Here is a 22,501-nt window from a genome sequence, read left to right as displayed (position 1 = left end):
ATTCACTCTTAAATTTTCCTAAAACCTATTTAGACCTCTTCTCAAACTCCTATCACCTCTTCCCCAATTCTTACTCTCAGCTGTTAATTTTTAGTTCCCATTTCACTGAAAAAAAAAGTGACACAATAGAAAGAAAATGTCTACAGATTCCCACCACCAATTCATCTACCTAATGGCATGCTCACTCACATGCTTGACCTTCCCTCCTACTATAAACATATGTGATTCTATCTAAATCTATTCCTTCATTTATATATGAATATCTAATCTTCTGTCATACATACTTTTGAGCTACTGGATTAATACAATGATCTACTAATATGATATACAATGCTCAGTATAATTATCCACTGAAAAGTTCCCAACAATATACAAAATATTATGGTTTCTCCCATCAGGAGAAGGAAGGAAGGAAGTGGGGAGGGAGGGAGGGAGGGAGGGAAATTGGGAGGAAGGGAAGCAAGACGTGGGCAAAAAGAAAGCTTCTCTTGACCCTACTTCTCACATCAGCTAGTTTGCCAGTTCTCTGCCTTCCTTTGCAATAAAATTCCTCAAAAGAGCTGTCTATATTACTGGCCTAAATTCTCTCTCTTCCCAATCTTTAATCCTCACCAGTTATACCCTCTACTCTCCCAAAACTGCTCCCATCAATGTGACCAATGACCTCCAAGTTGTTAAATGTGATGGTCAATTCTCAGTCTTTCTCTTAGTGGAATAATATTTTCACCATCTTTAAAGAGTAATTGTTACCACTTAATGAAATACTAAAACATTTAGAACTCTTTTATTGTAAACTGCTATTATAATACTTTTTTAAACAAACTCTGCCTAAATATCAAAGGCAGAAAACCTCCCAGCATGCACACAAATGTTGATTTACGTCCAACTATATTTCAGTTGAAGCTTTCAATGAACATTCCTTTCCCATAACTGTATCCCTGAACAGAGGAGAAGGGGGAGTAGATTTGAGGCCCACACCCTTGTTTAATCTAATTTCTAAGGTCTCCTCTGAGGAATAAGTGTTAATTATCCTGTACTATGTGGGTGTCTCCACAACATCAGTCTGAGAAATTCACTTAACTTTTGACCGATCAGTGTAATGAGCTTCTCTTTTTCTCTTTTCATTTAAGTTTGTCAGTAGCTTTGAAAAAGTTTTAGAGTTGGGCTTTTTAGCCAAAGTTAAGCAAAGTAGTAATTTGTGTTGTTGTGTAGTATAAATTGTGGTGTTGTCGAAACAATAGCTTTAGCACTAAAAATTCAAGCATCAACATACCATGTTAGATGGCTTTGGTTCGTCCTCTGTGTTAGAGACTGAGACTCATCCCAATAATAAGTGAGCTCGTGACATTTATGAACCATAATAAAAGAGAAGAAATTCTGGACAGTTGAAAAGCAAAGAATCTCTAGTAATATCCATGTTAAAGAGAGCACAAGAAATAAACGATGAATACTCTAAAAACTGTTCAATACATTAACCAAGGAAAAACTTTTGAGCCAGTAATTTGAGGTTGAAAGCCAGCAAAAATCTGTTGGCAATATTTTGTTGAGACATAATACTTTATAAATCTTTAAACCAATATAAAAGCATGTGACTATTTTAGTACTTATAATAATAAATGCATCTAAGTGTTCATTCAAGAGTAAACAATCCATATTCACAGATAACATGCTGATCTATGTAAACATTATAGGCAATCTACAAACCACCAGTAAGTTTATCCAAGTCACAAAATATAAGCTCAACACAGAAAAAAAATCAATCATACTTCTATACATGGTAATGAACAATTAGAAACTAAGCCTTTAAATTTTTTATTATTTTTTAAATGTTTGTTTATTTTTGGGAGAGAGAGAGAGAGAGGGAGGGAGGGAGAGAGGGGGAGAGAGGCAGAGCATGAGCAGGGAACAGGCAGAGAAAGAGGGAGACACAGAATCCAAAACAGGCTCCAGGCTCTGAAATGTCAGCACAGAGCCCAATGCAGGGCATGAACCCACAAACCATGAGATGATAACCTGAGCCAAAGTTGGATGCTCAACCAATTGAGCCACCCAGGCACCTCGGAAACTCAGCATTTTAAAAAATATATTTCCTATAGCTAAAAAAAGGAAATACTTAGATACAAATTTTGCAAAACACATGTAGAATCTGTATGTTAAAAGGCATAAAACACTAAGGAAAGAAATCAAGGAAAGTCTAAATACTGTAGAGGTAGAACATGTTCATAGTTTAAAGGACTCAATGTAGTTAAGATGTGAGTGTTCCTCAAACTGATCTATAGAGTTAACACAATTCCAGTAAAAAGCACAGCAGAATTTGTCGTAGATGTGAACAAGCTTATTCAAAAATGCATATGAAAAGGAAAGGAATGAGGAAAAAACAAAACAACTTGAAAAAGAATAACAAACTTGAAAGATTCAAAGTACCTCATCTTAAGACTTAAAGCTACAAAAATAAAAACACCAAATACTAGTGAAATAATACATATTCGATCAAGGAAACAGAACAAAGAGCACAGAAATAAACCCACACAAATACGGTCAACAATCTTGACAACTGAGTAAAAGCAACTCAACGGAGAAAGAATATTTCAACAAATGCACCTGGAACAAATAAATATGTATGTGCAATAAAAGGAAGCTTGACCTAAACCTTACACTTTATATAAAAGTCAAAACAAAATGGTTCATAGACCTAAATATAAAATCTAAACTATAAAACTTTAAGAGCAAGACAGAGGAGAACACATTTGTGACTTTGTGTTAAGAAAAGATTGCTTAGCTATAACACCAGAAGCATAATCATAAAAGAAAAAAATGATAAATTTAAAACTTCTGTTCTTTGAAAGATGATAGTAAGAGAATGAAACTACAAGCCACAGACAGTGAGAAAATATTTACAAACCTTATCTCTTATAAAAGAATAATATCCAGAATATATGTAAGAATTCTCAAAACCCAAGAAGAAAATAAACTCGATTTAAAAAAAAATGGACAAAGGATGTGAACAGACACTTCATCAAAAAGATACAAAAATGACAAATGAGCACATAAAAAGATGCTTGACATCATGAGCCATTAGGGGATGCGAATCAAAACTAAAATGAGATACCACTACACAGAAAATAAGTTGACCATAACAAATGCTGGCGAGACTATGGATGAACTGGAACTTTCATAATTTGTTGGTGGTAATATAAAATAATATCCATTCCAAAAACTAACTGGCAATCTCTTACAAAGTTAAACATATTCTTGCCATATAGCCAGCAATCCTACTCCTAGATATTTACCCTAAAAAACTAAAAACTTACCTTCACACAAGAATTTGTACATAAATGTTTATAGAAGAGTTATTCATAATTGCCAAAAACTGGGAGCAACCACATATCCTTCATTGACTGAAAGTATAAATAAACTGACACAAGCACACAGCAAATGTCAAATAAAAAGAAATGAATTACTGATACATGCAACAACGTGGATGGATCTCAAAGGCATTAAGCTGAGTAAAAGAAGCCAGTCTCAAAAGGCTATAAATGATTCCATTTATATGACATTCTGGAAAATGCAAAACTCTATGGCCTCTTGATTCCAGGCTTAGCACAGCCACAGCTCATGGTCCCAAAGAGCATTGTATTGTCCATTCGCCAGTGCCCACAAGCTAAGCTTGTTACTTTCTTTAAACACAGATTTGAGTATGCCCTAATAGTAAGTAAAGATTTGCATATAGCAGTTCATTGACATGGATGGCAAGGTCCACATTGATATAAACCACATTGCTGGTTTAATGGAAGTCATCAGCAATGACAAGACTACAGTGAACTTCCATCTGACTATGACACCAAGAATCACATTAATGTTCATCAGATTAGTCCTGATGTAAGTTGTGGAAAATAAGAAAGATCTATGCGGGCACACAAGAAATCTATTATCTGGTGATGCATGATGCTGACACTACCCACTACCCTGATTTCATCAAGTGGAACAAATTCAGTCAGATTAATTTGGAGACTGGCAACACTACAGATTTAATCAAGTTCAACACTGGTAACCTAGGTATGGTGACTGGAGGTGCTAACCAGGACAGGATTGATGTGATCACCAGAGATAAAGAAAAGTGAACGTATTCAGAGTATATTTTTGATATACGGATTAGAACTGGAAGGAGAGGGAGGGAAGAATCAAGGATTTCTCTAGTATTTTACGTTTTCCTCCCTATGAGCCAGTCTTGCTCTCACTCCAGCATTTAAAAACCACAAACACCAAGAGGTCAAGACTGTAAAATCAATGGCCAAAACAAATTGGTAACAATAATAAAAACTGCCTAAACATAGACATGTTGAATCACTGTTATAGACTTGAAAATAACATAACGTTGTGTGTCAACTATAAAAAGTTTTAAATTGCCATTACAGGCTTTATTTTTAACATAAATTTTTATTTATTTAGGTTTTTATTTATTTTGTAATTTGTGTTATTTATTTTTAACTATACTAAGCATTTTACATTGTTTTGGTATTGATTCTCCCAATGATTACATGGTATGTATACCGTTACAGATTAAAAACTGACATGCAGAAAAGTGGAATGGCTTGTTCCATTTCCCACAACTAACAAGTAGTAAAATAGGACTTCAAACTCCAGGTTCTCCTGACTTTAAAACCTGTGCATCCACTTACTATATGACAGAATCTGTTGGGTGTTCAAATTTCCATATCCCAGCCCACCCTTTATTGCCCCAAGTTAGTTGAGAGCCCCAATTAAGCTTCTAGTTTTTAAAGTGTGCTAAAGAGAGAATATCCTATTCACCAAGAGACAACAAGGTGAGAGGGAAGACAACAGGACTTGGGTCAGACCTACTTGTTTTGAATCTTGGCTCAATCACTTAGTAGCTATGTTAGACAAGTAAACTGCTCTGATTGACTCAAAATTTATTGAACACCTATTATGTTCCAAAAAATGTTCTAGACTCTAATTATATATTAGTGAATAAAGCGGCAATGTTTCCTAACCTCAAGAAGCTTACAATCTAAGGGAGGACATAGACGATAAATATAATAAATAGATAAAATATATAATATGTCATATGGTCATAAGCAGGAAAGGGTGATAGCAAATGGAGAAGGGCTACAATTTTTTAAAAGATAGTCAAGGAAGGCTTCTGAGAAAGTGACATTTGAGCAAAGACTTGAATAGGTTGCAAAAGTTATTCATTTAGATACCTAGGGAAAGAGCATTCCAAGCCAAAAAAAAAAAAAAAGCCAGTACAAAGGTCTGGTCCAGGCCAAATATGCTGAGAGAACAGCAAGGAGATCAGAGTGGCTGAAGTACACTAAGAGAAGGAGAGAACACAAGAAATAAAATCAGGAGGAGAATGGAGAGGCTAGAAATGTATGTCCTTATAGGACAACATAATGACTCCACTTTTACTTTGAGGGGATGAGAAGCTGTTGGAGGGTTTGAACAGGGTAGTACCATAAACTATTTTTTCTAAGTATCCCTCCAACTGATGTATGGAGAACACACTATAGTGGACCAGGACAGATTTTTTTTTTTTTTTTGGCCTGAACAAGTGAAAGAATGGGAGAAACTGAGGTGGAGAAGACTAGAATCAGAGTTAGTTTTGTTACGTTTGAAAAGGCTATTTGGCATCTAAGTGGAAATATCAACTTAGCAATTGGATGTATGAGTCAAGTTCAGGAGAAGGATGTGCTAAGGATATAACTTTTGGAATCATCAGCAAATGATGGTATCTAATGCTCTTATATAAGATCACTAAGGCAATGAGTTTAAATAAATAAAAGCAGAATTCAAAGATATCTTTGGGCATTTCAAAACTAAGACATCAGGGAGATGAGAATAATTCTAGAAAGAATACAAACGTAGTCATTCAGGAAGAAAAAACGCAGAAGAGAATGTTACGCTGGAAGCCAAGTGAAAAATGTGTATCAGAGAGGAGGAAGTAATCATCTATGTCAAAGCTCTTGATAGGTCATATAATGTGAGGATTGAGAATCAACCAATGGATTTGGCAACCTAAAAGTCACTTGTGACCTTGATAAAAACAATCTCAGTGGAGAAAGTGGATGTGGGTGTGAAAGTCTCATTGAATGAAATAAGAAAAAATGCCTGGAGGACATTGGGAAACAATGAGTGTAGACAACTCTACTGAGAGTTTTGCTATAAAAGGGAACAGAAAATTGTAGTGGTAACTGGACAGGAAACTGGGGTCAAAAGAAATTCTTTTTTAAGAGAAGAGAATAGCACCATGTTTGTACACTGAGCCAGTAGGGAGAGGGAGAAATTGACAACACAGGAGAAAGAAAAGAAGATTGCAGGAGTAGGTGTAAGGGGCTGACATCCAGCACCAAAGTGGACGAGTTGGCCTTATTTAGGAACAAGAACACTTCATCCACAGAAAGAGAAGGAAAAACAGTCTATGAGTATAGATGCATGAAGGCAGAATATGTGATGGTGTCAGCATGTGGTGCTTCTCTTCTGATAACTTCTATTTTCCAAGCAAAACAGGAAACAACGTCCTCATTTAAGAGTTAGGAGGAAGTGGTGAGGTGTCAGAAGACTGAGGAAAAGAGAAGGTATGAAATACTTGTTAGGAGAGAGAGAGGATAAACAGCCCAGAGGCATCAAGTACTACTTGAGGTTGGAGGTACTCTATAGCATGTGTGATCAGTGCAGTTGTGTGTTCTCCAGCCACATTTACTATTCAGAGGTAGGAACAGGGCAGTGGAGAGTTAGACTGAAGACCGGCTTTTGTTCAATGGGAAGGATGAAATAAGAGGAGGGCAAGAGAGCTGATGATATACGTACAGGGATGATTTTAACAAATGCCCGTGAAATATAAGCACTGCAAGGAGGGAGACAGACATCTAAAGGGAATGAAAACTGGTAAGAGGGAGGTATAATCAATGGCTTGTAGGTATGGTAGAATCAAAGGATTGCTGGGGTTGGGGTACCAGAGGGAGTGAGCTTGCCCCATAGGAGGCGGTGGTCAGAAACGGGGAGACTTGAAGGTGGAGTCATGAAGGAGCTGAAGTTGTGGGGAATAATTAAGAGAATGAACAGCTGGGTTAAGAGTTAAGGAAAGATGCTGGGGTCATTGGGAAAGATACTATCAAGGAAATGAGAGAGGAGAGTAACGGGAGGGCCATCTTTCTGGATATTAGAACCACCAAGAATAACAAGAGCAGTAATGTTGGAAGAGGGCAGTGAGACAGAAGCTAAATTCTTCAAGGAAGGTAAGAGTGATCCAGAGATGAGTGAGTTACTAACAGAAGGGAAAGTGGATTCAACCTGTTATTTTCTCCCTCCGGGTCTCAGTTTCCTCTTTTTAAGCTGGAAATGCTGGTAGTCCTTCCATCGTGACATTTTTATAAGGATTAAGTGAGATGCTGTAAGAAGAACATCTGTCACCCAGTGGGACTGACAGACTTTAATGTGTAGAAACGAAAATATTTTTAAAAGGGCACCTGTGAGGTCCTGGGTGAGTGTCTCATCTACCCCCAACTAAAGTTGGACAGTGTGACTTGGAAGGCTCACTGAGCTCAGTGTTGGCCCAGTAATTACATTCATCATAATTCCCCAGAGATGTTCACCTACAGTTCTCTGATAAGCCTGGGCCTGGCCATAACCACCCCCCACCATCTGCAGCTGCGTGTACCCATGTCATCTCTGTCCTCCTAGCAGGCCCAGGTTCTCCCTGACTCTTCCAGCCATCTGCACACACCAGGTTTGTTGCCTTCCAGCCTCAGTGTCTAATACAGGAGGCAAAAAGCAAACCACGCACTTTGGCTGCTGTGTCTGGTGTGTCTCCCCTTTTTATGGCCAGGCTAGCTGAAAGAACCCAGGGAAGTAAAAGTCTCAAATAAAACGGTACCTGGTATTCTGAACTGCACTGAGCCCAGAAACGTACAGAGGCTCTGGGGCAATACAGCCTGATATTCCTAGCATTGGGAGCTTGGGCCATGGGCTGGGTCAAGCCCTTTCCACTTCTTTTCTGTCTCTCCATGCACTCAGTTCTAGGCAGGAGTTTCTACCAAGAATATGAGGCCATGTCCAATTAATGGGGAAGTGTCTGTCTTATCAGGAACAGGCAACAGTAGTCAGATACTGCTTCTTTTCAAGAAAGAGACAATAATGGTGATGGAGTGGGAGCCAGAGACTTAGGGAACCTGAGTTGTGGTAGCAGGACCACCAGAGTTGAATAGGTCCCTTTTGCTGAGCCCAGTCCCTGGAGTTTCCCACCTCTGGCTCATCGGGGCTCTCAGAATATCCTAGCTGGAATAAGCTCTGAGCAAGTTTTACTTAGCATTACTGTTACGCAATCCAGAGAGTGGATACCTAGTATCCTCTACCCACACACTACTCAGAGACCACATATGCCTTGTTCATTGCCAAGTTTTCATTGCCTGGTACGTGGTAGGCCCTCAGTAGTGAGAGAGGGAAGGAAGGGAGTGAGGGAGGGAGGGGTGTTAAGGATGAGGCACACAGAACACAGCTCTTCATAACACTACCCAGCTCTGTGCCAGATACCGAAACCTAGAATACTCCTAGCATCTTCCCTGCATTTCTCTGCATGACAATCTCCCTGAGCTGAGCAGTCATTTTCCTACCCAGAATTCCCTTCTTCTCTTTAAATTATATATAAAAATGAAGGGTGGCACCTCCTATCAGAAAACATTTTCTTGATCCTTCTCCCAGCAAACAAACATTTACTGCCTTCTTTCTCTAATGCTCAGTGACATTTTGACGCAGCAGTGCTGGAAGGAGACAAGAATCATTAATTCAGAAAAATGGCTAAGCTTCTACAGCTTGCCAGACTCCTACCTATTTACTCAGGAATCCAAATTCTGGAAAAGCAAACCTGCATTCCTGTTGGCCAACTACTATTTACCAGTCTGGACTGCTGACATTGATCAACACTAAAAGCGACATCTGGCTCTTGTGTCCCCTCTGAATAGACTTGTTTCAACTAACAAACAAACAAGGAAACCTCTAGAGAAAAATATTTGGGGGAGTAGTGACATGAGGGTGACAAGAAACATTTTTTTGTCCGACATTTTGGATCATTAATGTGGAATTGAAGCAATCTGTTTTGGGGAGAGCGAGGTTGGCATATCACTAGGAAAGGAATTGCAGCCTCGCGAAGAGAATTCTGAAAGGTACACCTAGGGAAGAGTACAGGGAACTCCAGAGGCAACTCATTTAAAAAAAAAAAAAAAAAAAAAAAGACTGAACAAAACAAAGATGAAGCTCTAAAAATGTTTATTCAACAGGCAAGTAATTTAAGGAGCCGTGTTTGCCATATAAAAGGATTTGTGGTAAGAAAGGATCCTGTTAGATTTAAATTACATTTGATATTTAAATTTACAGTTCACTAGCAGGTTTTCCAGGCCATAAAAAGAAAGCTCACCTGTGTACATTTTTTTCCAATTTTAGCCTATCAGCCATATCTTTCCCATAAACTTCCTGTGTAGAACAGTTACCACTATACATTGGAGCTAAATGAGCAAAGTGTTATTTCCAGCCTTAAAATTAAGTTCATTTATCACCCCTCTCCCAGAACTGAGTACAAAGAACTGCTGCTTGGAAAGAGCCCAGGATGGGCTTCAGCAGCCATCAGAATCACTTAAGAGAGCAAGGTTAAAAGACAGATTCCTGGGCCTCTGCAGGAATTCTGACCAGCCAGTCAGTCGGTGACAGGACCTGGAAATCTGCAGTTTCAGCATGCACCAAAGGTGACTCAGACGTAGGTGGCCCATGCAGCACACCCTGACAAATCCCAGTGTAGAGATGCCCTCTGGGTTGCTGTGCCTTCTGGATGCAGCACACCCTGGCTCCACTGCTCTCTGTAAGCTAACACTGGGTGGACACTGCTTTGCTGGGCAAGCCGATCTGCGGGGCTCAGTGTGACACACCCCTGATTTCTCTTTATTCTGTTAGAATGATTACAGGAAGTTATCTATGCAATGCAAGGATTTTGTGGTGGGCGTGCTGGACCTATGCCGAGACACAGAAGAGGTGGAAGCGATTTTAAATGGTGATGTGAACTTCCAAGTCTGGTCCGACCACCACCGTCCAAGTCTGAGCCGGATCAAACTCGCCATTAAATACGAAGTCAAGAAGGTAAGCTTCCCCACCTCTCCAGGCCTTCCTGCCTTGCAGGGCGGTGGGCCCATGCATATTTTACGTTCCCACAAGGTGACCGTGAAAACACCCATCGCCCAACTTCTTTCTAGACAGAGAACTGCCTGCCTTGCAGGACTGCTCAGAGCCCCTCTCAACACCCCATTCCTTCACTCCCCAAGAGAGATAGCTAGCATGACTGTAATTCCATGAACAGGCTTTGAGCATGGAAAACAAAAGAGAAGATTTTCAGCCTCCAAACTACTGGCAGGGACAATGTGACATCACATCAGCAAGTAGGCCAACTCCCAAGTTTTCATGAGAAACATATTACTCCAGTCTATCAATAGCATTGGTTGAGCTTTCTCTGCGGGCCTGGGGACTTGTTGAAAACGTTTGACCGTGGAGGCTTCATGGGATCCGTGGTTTTGGCAGCCTCAGAGGAATTTCACTCCAAAGGCTTATGACAGTACATAGTAGGAATCTCAAGTAGACTTTGACAGGAGTAATACTTGTCCCACCTCCTCAGTCAACCTCAAGGTGTCTTTGATGGTCACAGGTACCCTGTAGCCCTCAGACCCACAGAGGGTGGTCAGACTGAAGTCCTAAGCAGCAAAACTCAATGATGCTTCCACTCTAGATGTACTCCACATTTTTGAGACTCTGCTCTTATGTTAGATGATATCATCCACCCCGATGAAAACTGCAGAGCAGAGCTCCCAAGATCCATGTGTTTAAATACCATCGTGCTTCGCATGTAAGCAAAATGGGGGACCAACCTTTAGGGGTTTCATTTTTTTCCCCAACTATTTCACAGGGTCAATACTGGGGGTAGTTTCATTGCCCCCAAACTGACCTCTGGGCACTTCTCCTCTTGCTTGATTCTCTTAATTTGTGTGGAGTGAACCATCCTTCAATGAGTCACATATATCTGTGGAATTTAGCTAGTGAGAGCTTTTAAGTTTGAAAAAAATCTTCTTGTCTTTTTACTTTTAATAATAAAAAAATAAAAATAGCTTTTTCAAAGACTCTGATCCCAAAGTTAAACTACACAAATCATGGGAAAGGTGACCTTTCATTACCATTTGAAATCACAGGGCTACGAAAAAAGAGGGAGAGAGCTGCAGCTTCAAGTACAACCCTCTTTTCTTAGCTCAGAAAAGCTCATTTTTTTGCCAACTCCAAGAGCTCACTGAGGCTTTTCATCAGAGCACAGCAATCCATTCCAGCAGCTGCTGAGATATCCATGGCCTTGGAGTTCACACAAACCCTGCTATGGTGACTCTTTAGCAGTGTTAAAGATGAGCTCGAGTTTCCAGAACCCCAAGCATTTCCTCCCTCCCCCAGGTCAGTGTGTCTGGCTGCCTCCAGACACAGGGAAGGAGCACGGGGTGGAGGCAAAGAACAAGGGATGTTTGGCATCGGCTGACTCTACATTGACAGTTTTGGCTATTCGTAAGCAATTCCAGTGGCCCACAAAATGCAAGTATTCACCATTTCTCTGAAGCACAAATCTAAACCTCTTAGCAAAACTGTCACTGAGGGTAGATCAGTAGCTAGTCCAGAAGTCTGGCCACCACCTCTTGTTGTCACCTACCAAGTACGAAACAGCCCTGGTGAGGAATGAGAAGAAAAAGTGAAGCACTCCACACACATGACAGTTTGGAGAAAAATAAAAAGGCTTTATGAGGGAAATTATTTAGTGGTATTTGCCAATTAGGGGAGTCATAAAGGTCTCAGGAAACATCCATCATGAATGTCGAATGTCTGGGGCAATCGATAGGTAGGAAGATGATAAACAACTTGCATAAAAAGTCAGCCTTGCTCATATCAAAGACCTACAATGGGTAGAAAGTCTCTCAAACCATGTATGCCATTATGCAACAGCAGACAGACTCAGAGCTTTCCCTCACATTTATTCATCATGAATTACCAGTGAAAATACCGAATATTAAAAAGGTGTATTAATATTATAATGAGATTTCATTTTTAATTTATCAACTTTAGCATGCTTGCATGGGCACAATCTAACCCTGGGTCATTGAGTTATGAAATGACTAGCACCAAGGCCTAGTTATAAAGACATTGCCTTTTACACCTGATATATACGTTAGTTTTAAGGCTGGAATAAAAACCATAAAAACTTCCTAAATCTTTGTCTACATGATATCAAATCAAACCATGAATTCAGTAATTAATGCAAACTAGTTGTTCTTAGCAGTTTCATGGGCTGCTAATAACTATGACCTTAAAAAAAGGTTTTGTGTTCAAATGAATTTGGAGATCTTGAGTAGAGTTCAATGGATTTCTTTGCTTAAAGACATTATAGAACTTTTAATACGCATTTCTACTCTCATTAAAAGATGACTACAATATGTATTACTTGACCAAAGAACTCTATTTCTCATGGAACATCTGGTGAAACTAGTTTTCCATGTAACAGTCTTTGGGAAACTTTAATACAGGATCAGCCTACATGGTCTATGAAATGCATAGATTCAAGTCTGGTAGGTGCCACCCTGTGGCTGGTAATGAGCCCTGGATCATGTCCTTCACTTGAATGTCTGCCTCTCTTCAGGCAACACACTAATGCTAGTCTTCTGGCTGGCTCAATCATAATGTCAGCCTCCATTAGATAAAGACAGCTATTCCACCAGGGCACAAGGGACCACCTAGTAGAGAGAAAAGAATCATGACATGGGTGTCAGGAAACCAGATGTTTAGCATGATTATTTCACTTCAAATCTTTGAAGCTCTCTGGGTCTCATTCCCCATATGCAAAATGGGCATATAAGCTTTTGCTTCAGAGTTTTCTGTGAACTTTCAAATGAATGGATATGAGAGGAAATGCTCTGGAAAGTGTAAAGTTCTCTGGAGTTCCACAGGGAAACATCATTGCTGTTACTCAGTGATGTCCTCCTTCCTTGGAACTAGACAATCTTTCTATTTCCAGAGACATCCCTATCTTGTCCTTTGTCTTCTCCCTAGAAAATGCAAGAAACTTCCCCCTGGTAAGGACATTGTCATTATAGCCTAAAATTCCTCCAGAAAAGACAAAAGGCCTTGTGAGGATATGGTTGTCCTTCATGACTTTTGCCTAAAGAGGGTAACTCAGCCTCCACAAAAAACCAAGATGTGTCATATGAAATGTTAATAAGTGTCTCCAGTAGGCAGTGTTGGAGAAGTGGCTAAGATGCCCTTTGAGCACCTGGGTGGCTCAACTGGATAAACGTCTAACTCTTGATTTTGGCTCAGCTCATGATCTCCTGGTTTGTAAGTTTGAGCCCTGTGTCAGGCTCTGCACTGACACCATGGAGCCTGTTTGGGATTCTCTCTCTCCCTCTTTCTGCTGTTCCCATGCTCCCATGTACATGCACATGCATACACTCTCTCTCAAAGTAAATAAACATTAAAAAAAATAAAAAAGATGCCCTTTGAGGTTAACCCTGGTCCAACCACTTATTAATGGAGCCACTTAAGCAAGTCACTTAGCCTCTCTATGTCTGACTTGTCTTATCCATAAACTTTGGATAATAATACCTACTTCATGGTAGGATTATGATAGAATCAAATGGGATAAATTAAGTGTACCACAAACAGCCTCAGGCCCATCAGCCTGTGGATATAAATGAAGCAATATAATACACATATTGCACTGGCCTAGAGTCAATGTTCACATTACTTAATGCATTTCTGCGACCCATCCCAGTCCATCCCAGCCTTTATAGACTACAGTCCCTCCAGAAGCCAAGCTTGCCTTATGAAGAAACAAGGATGCTTTTTTCCCCATGCTGAATCACACTTAAGCTCAGAAGCAAGTCTACCTGTGCCTCATGGATAAAGAAAACAACTCCTCCAGCTTTGGCCTACAGCTCACCTTGGTCTTCTCCTTCAGGGCCAATGTGACTAACAGGCATCTTGCTGTTTTCTCCATCTCTCTCTGTCCCCTTGGAACCATGACTAATAGCTTTCTTAATTAAAAGCATTCTTCTCCCTCTGCATACCAACTCTAATGCTTTGGAGACTTCCAGCTCTACCATTGGGGAAGATCCAACCAGTCTTGAAATTCATTTAGACTCAGCTGGACCCAGGCTGCACCCATAAAGGGAGCCCAGTGTCTGGCACATGGTCATTGTTGAGTGGCTGGTCACAGAGATCCAGACACCGTCCTTGTTGCTCTATTCAACTTGTCTAACTGAAGACACACATCTGGGCTCTTCACTCCCATCTTTCTCTCTCTCCTCTTTTTTGCTTCTTTATCTCTAGGCTCACAGGGATGCTATTTTCCTTTTCTTCCCCTCCATCATCCCTTCCTTCTTCCTGACTCCAGGTCTACCATAATGATGATCATATTAATCTCCTATTTTCTGAAAGAACTTTGTAGACATGTGTCCTCCAAGCTCAAATGCCATAGGAGAGTGGGTCAGAGAGACGCAGAAGGTCCTGGTTACATGACAGAAGCCTTAACTCCACCTTGTAGAGGTGATAGAGGTCCCATTGGACATAACAAAGCAAAGATCTACTATAAATTTAAAAAAGGAGAACACATGAATACAAGCTGTTTCAGCCACTGCCTGTGAGCTCTACAGCCTGCTGGGTATCCCAAGGTTGGTACGACAGTACTACCCTGAAAGAGCCACTGGGTGGTGGGGAAGGTGGGGACTGGGATGCTATGACTATGGCAGCAATAGCCTCTGCACTTCACTAGCTGAGCAAAGTAGAATTCACAGCAGTCACCTCTTTCAGACTTGCAGGTAGCTCCAGTTCTAGCGTCCTGGCCTGTGGCTTGGTTTGTGGGACCCAAGCATGGCACTGGCCATCTTTCCTTCAAACTGATGAGACTAGTAAAGGCGTAGTTCCATTTTGCCTAGGCTTCCAGACTCTGAAAGTACAGAGGTTCCCTTTCCTGACTCTGCCAAGCTCCTGGGTGCTTCCCAGCTCAGAAAGCTAATCTCACATGAAATAAAGCCTTGGGACAGGACCACGGGAAGGAGAAGGAATGAAGGTGGGGTTTGGGGTAGGGGGGCTGGTTCTTATTAGCCCTACTAAGACAGTTCCATTTTTCTCCACACCACTGTACTAAGGAAATAATAGCCCCTGTAATTTTCATTCATTTCCTTAGACAACATTTAACAAACATTCACTATGTCTACTACACCACCAACTTTGTGCTGAGCACTGGGGAGAGTGAGAAGACAAAGACCCAGGCCTCGCCCTTGAAGAGTGTATATAGCAAAGGAGAGAGAAGTGTGAACAATGGTTACAATCCTGTCTGAGTAGGACAAATAGAAATGGGAAGGGGCAGCATGGAGGCCAGAGGAAGCAGTGACCAGCTCGGTCATGACCCTAAGAAAAGTTTCCCAGAAGCAGAAATGCTTGAGCTGGGGCTAAGAGGATGAGAGGTCCTGGATGGGATGTCAATTTAGCAGAGAAGTGAGGAAGGATAATTTACGCAGAGGGAGGTAAAAGCTGAAAAGTCACAGATACCTGAAGGATAGTGGCATGTTTGGGGATATGCTTAGAGGGGGACAAGTGCTTCCCAATGGCTATATCACTGTGGGAAAGGAGCAGGCTGGAAAGCTTGTCCAAACCAAATCCTTGAGGGGATTTCATTACACAGCCGCTAGGACTTTATCCTGGCAGCACTATCCCAGGGAATTTTCTGTGATGATGGAAACTGACATGGTAGGCACTAGCTTGTTATGGCTAGCCAGCACTTGAAATGTGGCTAATGTACTTATGGAACGCAATTCCTAGTAATTTTTAAATTAACTTAAATATCAAAGCCACATGTGGGCAGCGGGTACCACACTGGACAATATGGGTGGATATCCCCAAGCATACCTTCAACAAGCTTTCAGTGAGGACTACAAAGCATGCTGTGCTAGTCGCCAGGGACATGATGGTGAATACAAATGACACGATCTCAGCCATCATGGGAAAGACAGGTATTAATCAAAACATCACACCAATAAACTGTCATGTTGCAATTGAAGTAACTATTATAAAAGAGAAGAGCGTGGTATTATAACGTCTAAAGCTAGATGTGACCTAATCAGGGAGGTCAGTGAAGGTTTCTCCGAGGAAGTCATATCTGCTCCGAGAGCTAAAGAATAAAAAGTTAACCAGACTTTGGGAGGACATTTCTGAGGGACAGAACATGCTCAAAGCATATTCGAAGGCCCTGTGGTGAGAAAAAAAAAATACAGCATATAAGAGAAACTGAAAGGTAAATGTGGCTGAGTTGGAAGGCGTCAGGAAGAGCAGGGTACATATGGGATGAGTGTAAACACACGGGCGGGGCCCAGACCTTGCGGAGGCTCCTAGACCATGCTAAATGCTGTTGTTCTCCTTCCTTTCTAAGACTAAGAGGAAGCCAGTGGAGAATTTTAATCGGAAGTGGTTGTAAAGATGAGGAAAGATGGAGAGACAGCTTTTCGTCAGAGAAAGGCTGGAAGGCAAAAGGGCGGGTATGGATACAGCATGGTTGCTGGGCGAAAGAGACAGGATATTAATGAAGACAGGCACCGTTAAGCTGTGTTGACAAGCAAAGCCGAAGGTGTAGTGGCTTTTAACAAAAGGCGGCTTATTTGTTGCTCATTCTATTTCCATCTTGGAACAGATTTCACTCAGGAACCCAGGCTGATAAGAACAGCTACCCTGTCCAAAGTTCCCACCTTGCCAAAGGGAACTCCGGCAAGGGAGAGTCCCACACCAACAAGTAAATGCTTCCACCTAGAAGTGACTCACGTTGTTTCCACTTACAACTCATTGTAAACAACTAGTCACATAGCCCACCAGCACCATGGGAGAAGCCAGGAAGTATAACCCTGCCGTATTTTGAAAGGATAGGAAAAGGAAGCTAGCCGGCAGATACCTCAAATGACTATCAAAAGGACAAAAGTTGAAGGAATTCATATTAACAGCCTCAACTTCTCTATAAATAGGAAGTAGAATCACCCTCTGAGGTAGAAGGCAGCCTCAAAAAAGTGAGAAAAAAAAGTTGAGGAAAAATTCCGTGGGAGATGGAAGAGACAGCTGAACAGTAGAGCTGATATCCCAGCCAAGACTGGAGAGATTGTAAATTCTCTGCCAATAGCCTGTGTTCTTAATAAAAATAGAAAATCTCTACCACAAAAATGGTAACATGCCAAGTCAGTGTCCTCCATGAACCTCAATTCCATGCTGTCAACTTCATTTCAAGATTTCTTCATAAACACGGGGCCCTGAAGTGCACAAAACATGCCCACAGTTTTCCCCTTAGAGAATAAGACCAATGAGCTAGGGGTGAGCTGGGGGGCAGGGGGCCAACTGCACCCATATCACCACTCTGTCTAACGCTGGGCAAGGGCTCTAACCCAGCAGAAGTCTCTTTGCTTCTTTCTTCCAAAAATCACCACCCTGTGCACATGTGACAGTCATGCTGTAAATGGGCCCATTTTCCTACCTGGAAAAATGGCCAGGAGAAGAAAATAGAACGTGTTATGGTTGCGAGTGTGCCTGCTCAGGTTCTCTGCTTACTGAGTATGTGACTGTAGTTAAGCAACCTAATCTGCTAGCCTGTAGCAGGCTCCCAGGTAAGGTGGACCTTGATGCTCAAGAGTCTCCCGACCTAAATTTGCACTACAAGAGACAACGAGGTCCAGCAGAAGCACAATTGACTGATACCCCTCACCCAAGTGCAGTGACCATGGGGAGGGACACTAGAGAGAGGGAAGATGACCTCTTCTGGGGTTCTGTTTCATTTCCTCTGTCTGCATGGAGCACAGGGACAGTGAGCAAAGGGGACCTGGGGACACCAGGGCTTTCTAGAGGACGTCTGAGAGTCCATTCAGACACTCACATGCTCTAAGCAGACATTCTCCCACTGTGTTTTCCTGCTGAGGCATCGTTTTACCAGATGCTCAGAGTTAAGAAGATCAGAGTTGTCACAAACACAGTCTGGCTGGTCAGGCACTACCCCAAACTGCACCACAGGGTGCCCGGTAGCTGCCAAACACTGTTAGAATCCATTGGTGTTGAAAGCATCAATCTGAATCCTCTTTGGGGATTCCTCTCAGCACTTGTGTAACCCTAGCCTGACCACATGGCACAAAAATTATCAATGTCCATTAATCTGTCAGCTCAGAGGGGCTATCTTTTGCATAGATTAAAGGAAGTGTTGTTTTTCTCAAGCAGCAAATCTTAAGAAGGACTAATCCAACTACGCATGTATCCCTTTTCTGCCTGGCAAAACTCTCAGAGGAAAAATAGAGTCTGTTGGACAGCAGTACAGTGTTGCATCTGGAAGCCTAACTGTGCATGTTCAAGTCCTAAGTCCTTCCCCTACTAGATATGTGGCCTCAGCTTCCTTACCTCTATAATGAGAGCAAATAATACCTAATAAAATGATAATCGATGTTTATTAACACACATAATGCAGCCAGAACACGGTGAGTGTGTAATAAATGTTAGCTAGTGGAAGCTGCTTGCCATGGTGGTTTTATAAGTAGAACTACTCTTAAGTCTAAACCAGTGTTTCTCAAATTCAGTACTATTGACATTTTGGGCCAGTTGTTTTTTGGGTTTTGTTTTGTTTTGTTTTGTTTTGTTTTGTTTTTGTTTTTGTTTTGCTGGGGGCACCATCCTGTGCATTATAGGAAAGTTAGCAACGTCCCTGGCCTCCACCCACTAGATGCCAGTAGCCTTCTCCCCCCATGTTGTGTCAACCAAAAATGTCTCCAGATAGTCACTCATGTCCCTGGGGGAAAGGGTGGGAACAAAATCATTCCTTGTTGAGAATCTCTGGGATGGTTTTCAGAATCCAGGCCTCAATCCCTTAACTACAAACCCCGGGGCAGGGATTACAGTTCTCCAAGGATGTATTGCATCTCTCTAGACCAAATCCAAGGTTAAATCAAACTCAAACTCACTGTATCTCTTGGAACTAAATTCTCAAACTTAGCTGCACCATGAAACCACCTGAGAGCTTTATTCAAAAACACCAAAGTCGGTGCCCCACCCACAGAGTCTCTAATCCAATTCTTCTAAGTGGAAGCCCAGGGAATGTGTTTTTTAAAGGCTCTTATGATTCTAAATTTCGGAAAGACTGAGCTCCTGCAAAGTAGGACCTCTCCTCATTCATCTTGGTCTGTGAACAGTACTTACCCGGCACATAATGTACAGGCTCCCTGCTGAGTAAACGAATAGATGGGCACAAAGTGCAAAGTCATACATAGGCTTTAATGGTTCTCAAACTAAATATAACTCCTTAGGGGCGCCTGGGTGGCTCAGTCGGTTGAGCGTCCGACTTCAGCTCAGGTCACGATCTCACAGTCCGTGAGTTCGAGCCCCCCGTCGGGCTCTGGGCTGACGGCTCGGAGCCCGGAGCCGGCTTCCAATTCTGTGTCTCCCTCTCTCTCTGCCCCTCCCCCGTTCATGCTCTGTCTCTCTCTGTCTCAAAAATAAATAAACGTTAAAAAAAAATTTTTTTAAATATAACTCCTTATAATATTCAGATGATGTTCCAGGCTGGTCTTCAAGCATGAGGCCACCATCTCCACTTTCTCCATGATGACATGTGTCCTCTGGGGTTGGAACTCCGGGAAAGAACTCTTACTATCCAAAGAAACCCTAACATTGGTTCTGGCCTGGCAGTCTTAGGGATGGAGCAAAGAGGTGGGTGGCTCCCAGGGTGTCCATGGAGAGTCTCGGAGAGACCCTCTGGGGCCTTTGTCCCCCAAAGGAGGACTCAGATCACTTACTGTTCCACAGTGGACCTCAGGATTGCTCCCTGCACTCACTAGCATGAGTTGCTAGCCTACCCCCATATCCTGCCTGGCTGTTTTAAGAGGGAAAAGCACAGCACCTGAGGCCTCCTCTCTGCCCTTCCTCAGGCCTGCTGTGAATCGTCTGATACAACTTCCTCTAAAGATCAGATACTACTATGCTCTTGCAAAAAGAGATTTCAGATCCTCAAAGTAACGGCTGTCACAATAGGGGAGAAAACTATTGCTTTTTGGTTATTTTGCTGCCTTTTGTTCAGCTCTTTCACTATATAAATATTTGCATGAAAGGATAATCCTTTAAAGCATTTTTCTTCTTCTTGGTTATCATGTTTCCTAGGCTACGCAGCCTTAGCTTCTGAAACTATCATGATATTCATCATGTGCTGCATCTGTTAAAATAGTCAGAGTCTGATTATTATTACATCCTGATTTGGAGGTTAACAAGAAGAGAAGAATTTGAGGAGCATTCAAGGGAGTAACATAAATCCCCAATGCCTCCAAGAAATAGATGCAAATCAGATGCATTTACTAGCCCAAAGTGGAAAGCACAACAAGAGCCATTTTCAAATTGTCACTTTTATCCCAGAGTCAAACAGATCTTAGAAATTATAGTCCCCCCAAGGACCTGTGACTAACTCCAGTAATTAAGCTAAAGACAAACTCTCATTATTTCTGCTCTAAGTGGTCATATATAGATTCAGAGTCTTAACGGGCATTTGATCTTTTATATATTCCTCCCATTATGTACCATAATGCATTATTCTTTTATTAACATTCATCTGCCTAAGGTCATTTGTAAATTCCTTGATGGAAGGGGAGTTTTTTAAGTATAATTGTGGATGAAAATCTGTGCTTAATAGAGATCCCTTGACTTACATAATCCAGGCCATAGGCATACTGTACTTAAAAGATTGGAATAGCCTCCAAATGTTCTTCTTACCTCTTCCCTCCTCCCCCTGCCCCACACACAAGCTACAGTTACAAAATTTTTTAAGTAATCAGATCCTGTCACACCCCGCTCCCATCTTCCATCTCAAAGGGAACAAGCCAGGTGGAGTCCCTGCCCTCAGGAAGCTTTCAGTCTAATAATCCTCACTGTAAGAAGCAGAGCCTGAGACAAGGGTCCTTGTGCAAGTGAGCAATCTTAGAAGAATCCTACAATGAGGGGGCAGAAGCTGGAGAAGAAGCTAATGTAAGAAATGATTTCGGTGAAGCTAACTTCAGCCTGATCTCGTGGGAGAGCTCTGATGTATGAGTAGCACCGTAGCAAAGCAAGGGGCATCTGTATCAGTCGGTCATTACTTGCAGGTTGTCCCCAGGGGAGAAGCATAACCTGCCAGGCATTTCTGGGCAAAGCAGCTCCCAGGGGCAAAGGTAAACTTCTGGAGAAGGATTTATCAGTGAGCCCTCAGCAGCCAACACCCCCACCAGCAGGGGATGGGAGGGCCTAACAGGTAAAGAGATCTAGGTGGGCCACCACCACCATCTTTCATGCCATTAAAGTGCTTAAAATCCAAACTACTAACCATGCCCTACAAGGTGCTTCATGGCTTAGCCTCTGCTTCCTCTCCAAATTCACCTCACACCAAGCTCACTCTTGCTCACTCATCTCCAACTACACTGCCTCCTTCTCTCTCCCTTCAACACTCCATACTAATGCCCAACCCAGAGAAGTTATTGATGCCTTTCCCTCATATCTCTACTGGCTGGACCTTCTTCATCATTCAAAACTCAGATCAGCTATCTCCTTCTGAGAGAGACCTTCTTGATCATTCTATCTGAATGTCACCATGTTGCTCCCTCCCTCATCAGCCACTCTCAATCCCAGTACATGTTCTGTTGTAGTATCATTTGTTTACTTGTTTACTGTCTATTTCCCCCAACACACTAAACTCTGTGGCAGCAGCTCACCTCTGTATCCTGAGCCTATAGCAGACCCGAGCAAGCAAGAGATGCTCAAAATTATTTACTGAGTAAGCAGATGAGTCAATGGATGAAATACACCTGAGTTTTCTTCCAGGTTTTATTTTTCTGAAATACAGTAAAATCTCATGTTCTAGATGACGTGCATTCCTAAAAACTGTTGAGGAAACTCTCAGGGTTCTCTTGAGAATCAAATAGCAAAGTAGCCTATGATGAGTTATGAATATTAGCTATTATTTGTCTCATTCTTGGACTCCTATAACTATTGGCAATGAGTCCATGGAAACTCAGATCGCCACTGACATGGTTATTTTATGAATAAACGAATGAATGAGAGAGAGGGAGGGAGAGGAGGGAAGGAAGGAAGGAAGGAAGGAAGGAAGGAAGGAAGGAAGGGAGGAAGGGAAGTTATTTAAATATAAAATACCACTACTTGATTAATAAAGTTCATAATATTTTGGCCCAAAACTGAATCCTGAAGAAATTATCAATTTTTATAGTATTATTCCATAATAAACCCATCTGATGTATCATCATTTGATTGCTTTGCTTGCTCTCCTTCTAATAGGTGTTAGCTCTTTCTGAACAGGCAGATTTGCAAACTTTAAGGAGGAGATAATCATATGACACCTGTTATCAGCTAAATCTGTGAGCATTAAAAAGAAAGA

At 41.7% G+C, this 22,501-nt stretch overlaps 1 protein-coding gene across 1 annotated transcript in view; it reads left to right on the top strand.

Moving 5' to 3' along the window:
• The window catches only part of TRPC7 (transient receptor potential cation channel subfamily C member 7), a 115,228-nt gene that overhangs the window by 27,984 nt on the left and 64,743 nt on the right, over window positions 1-22,501 (top strand). The window contains exon 2 of the mRNA XM_049648871.1: window positions 9,961-10,143. Within this exon, the coding sequence (XP_049504828.1) occupies window positions 9,961-10,143 (183 nt within the window). The remainder of the gene's footprint in view (window positions 1-9,960; window positions 10,144-22,501) is intronic.

Source organism: Panthera uncia (genome assembly GCF_023721935.1).
Source record: "Panthera uncia isolate 11264 chromosome A1 unlocalized genomic scaffold, Puncia_PCG_1.0 HiC_scaffold_17, whole genome shotgun sequence".
NCBI classification, from domain to species: Eukaryota; Metazoa; Chordata; class Mammalia; order Carnivora; family Felidae; genus Panthera; species Panthera uncia.
The sequence above is the reverse complement of the archived record's forward strand: the minus strand, read 5'-3'. Positions and strand labels throughout refer to the sequence as shown.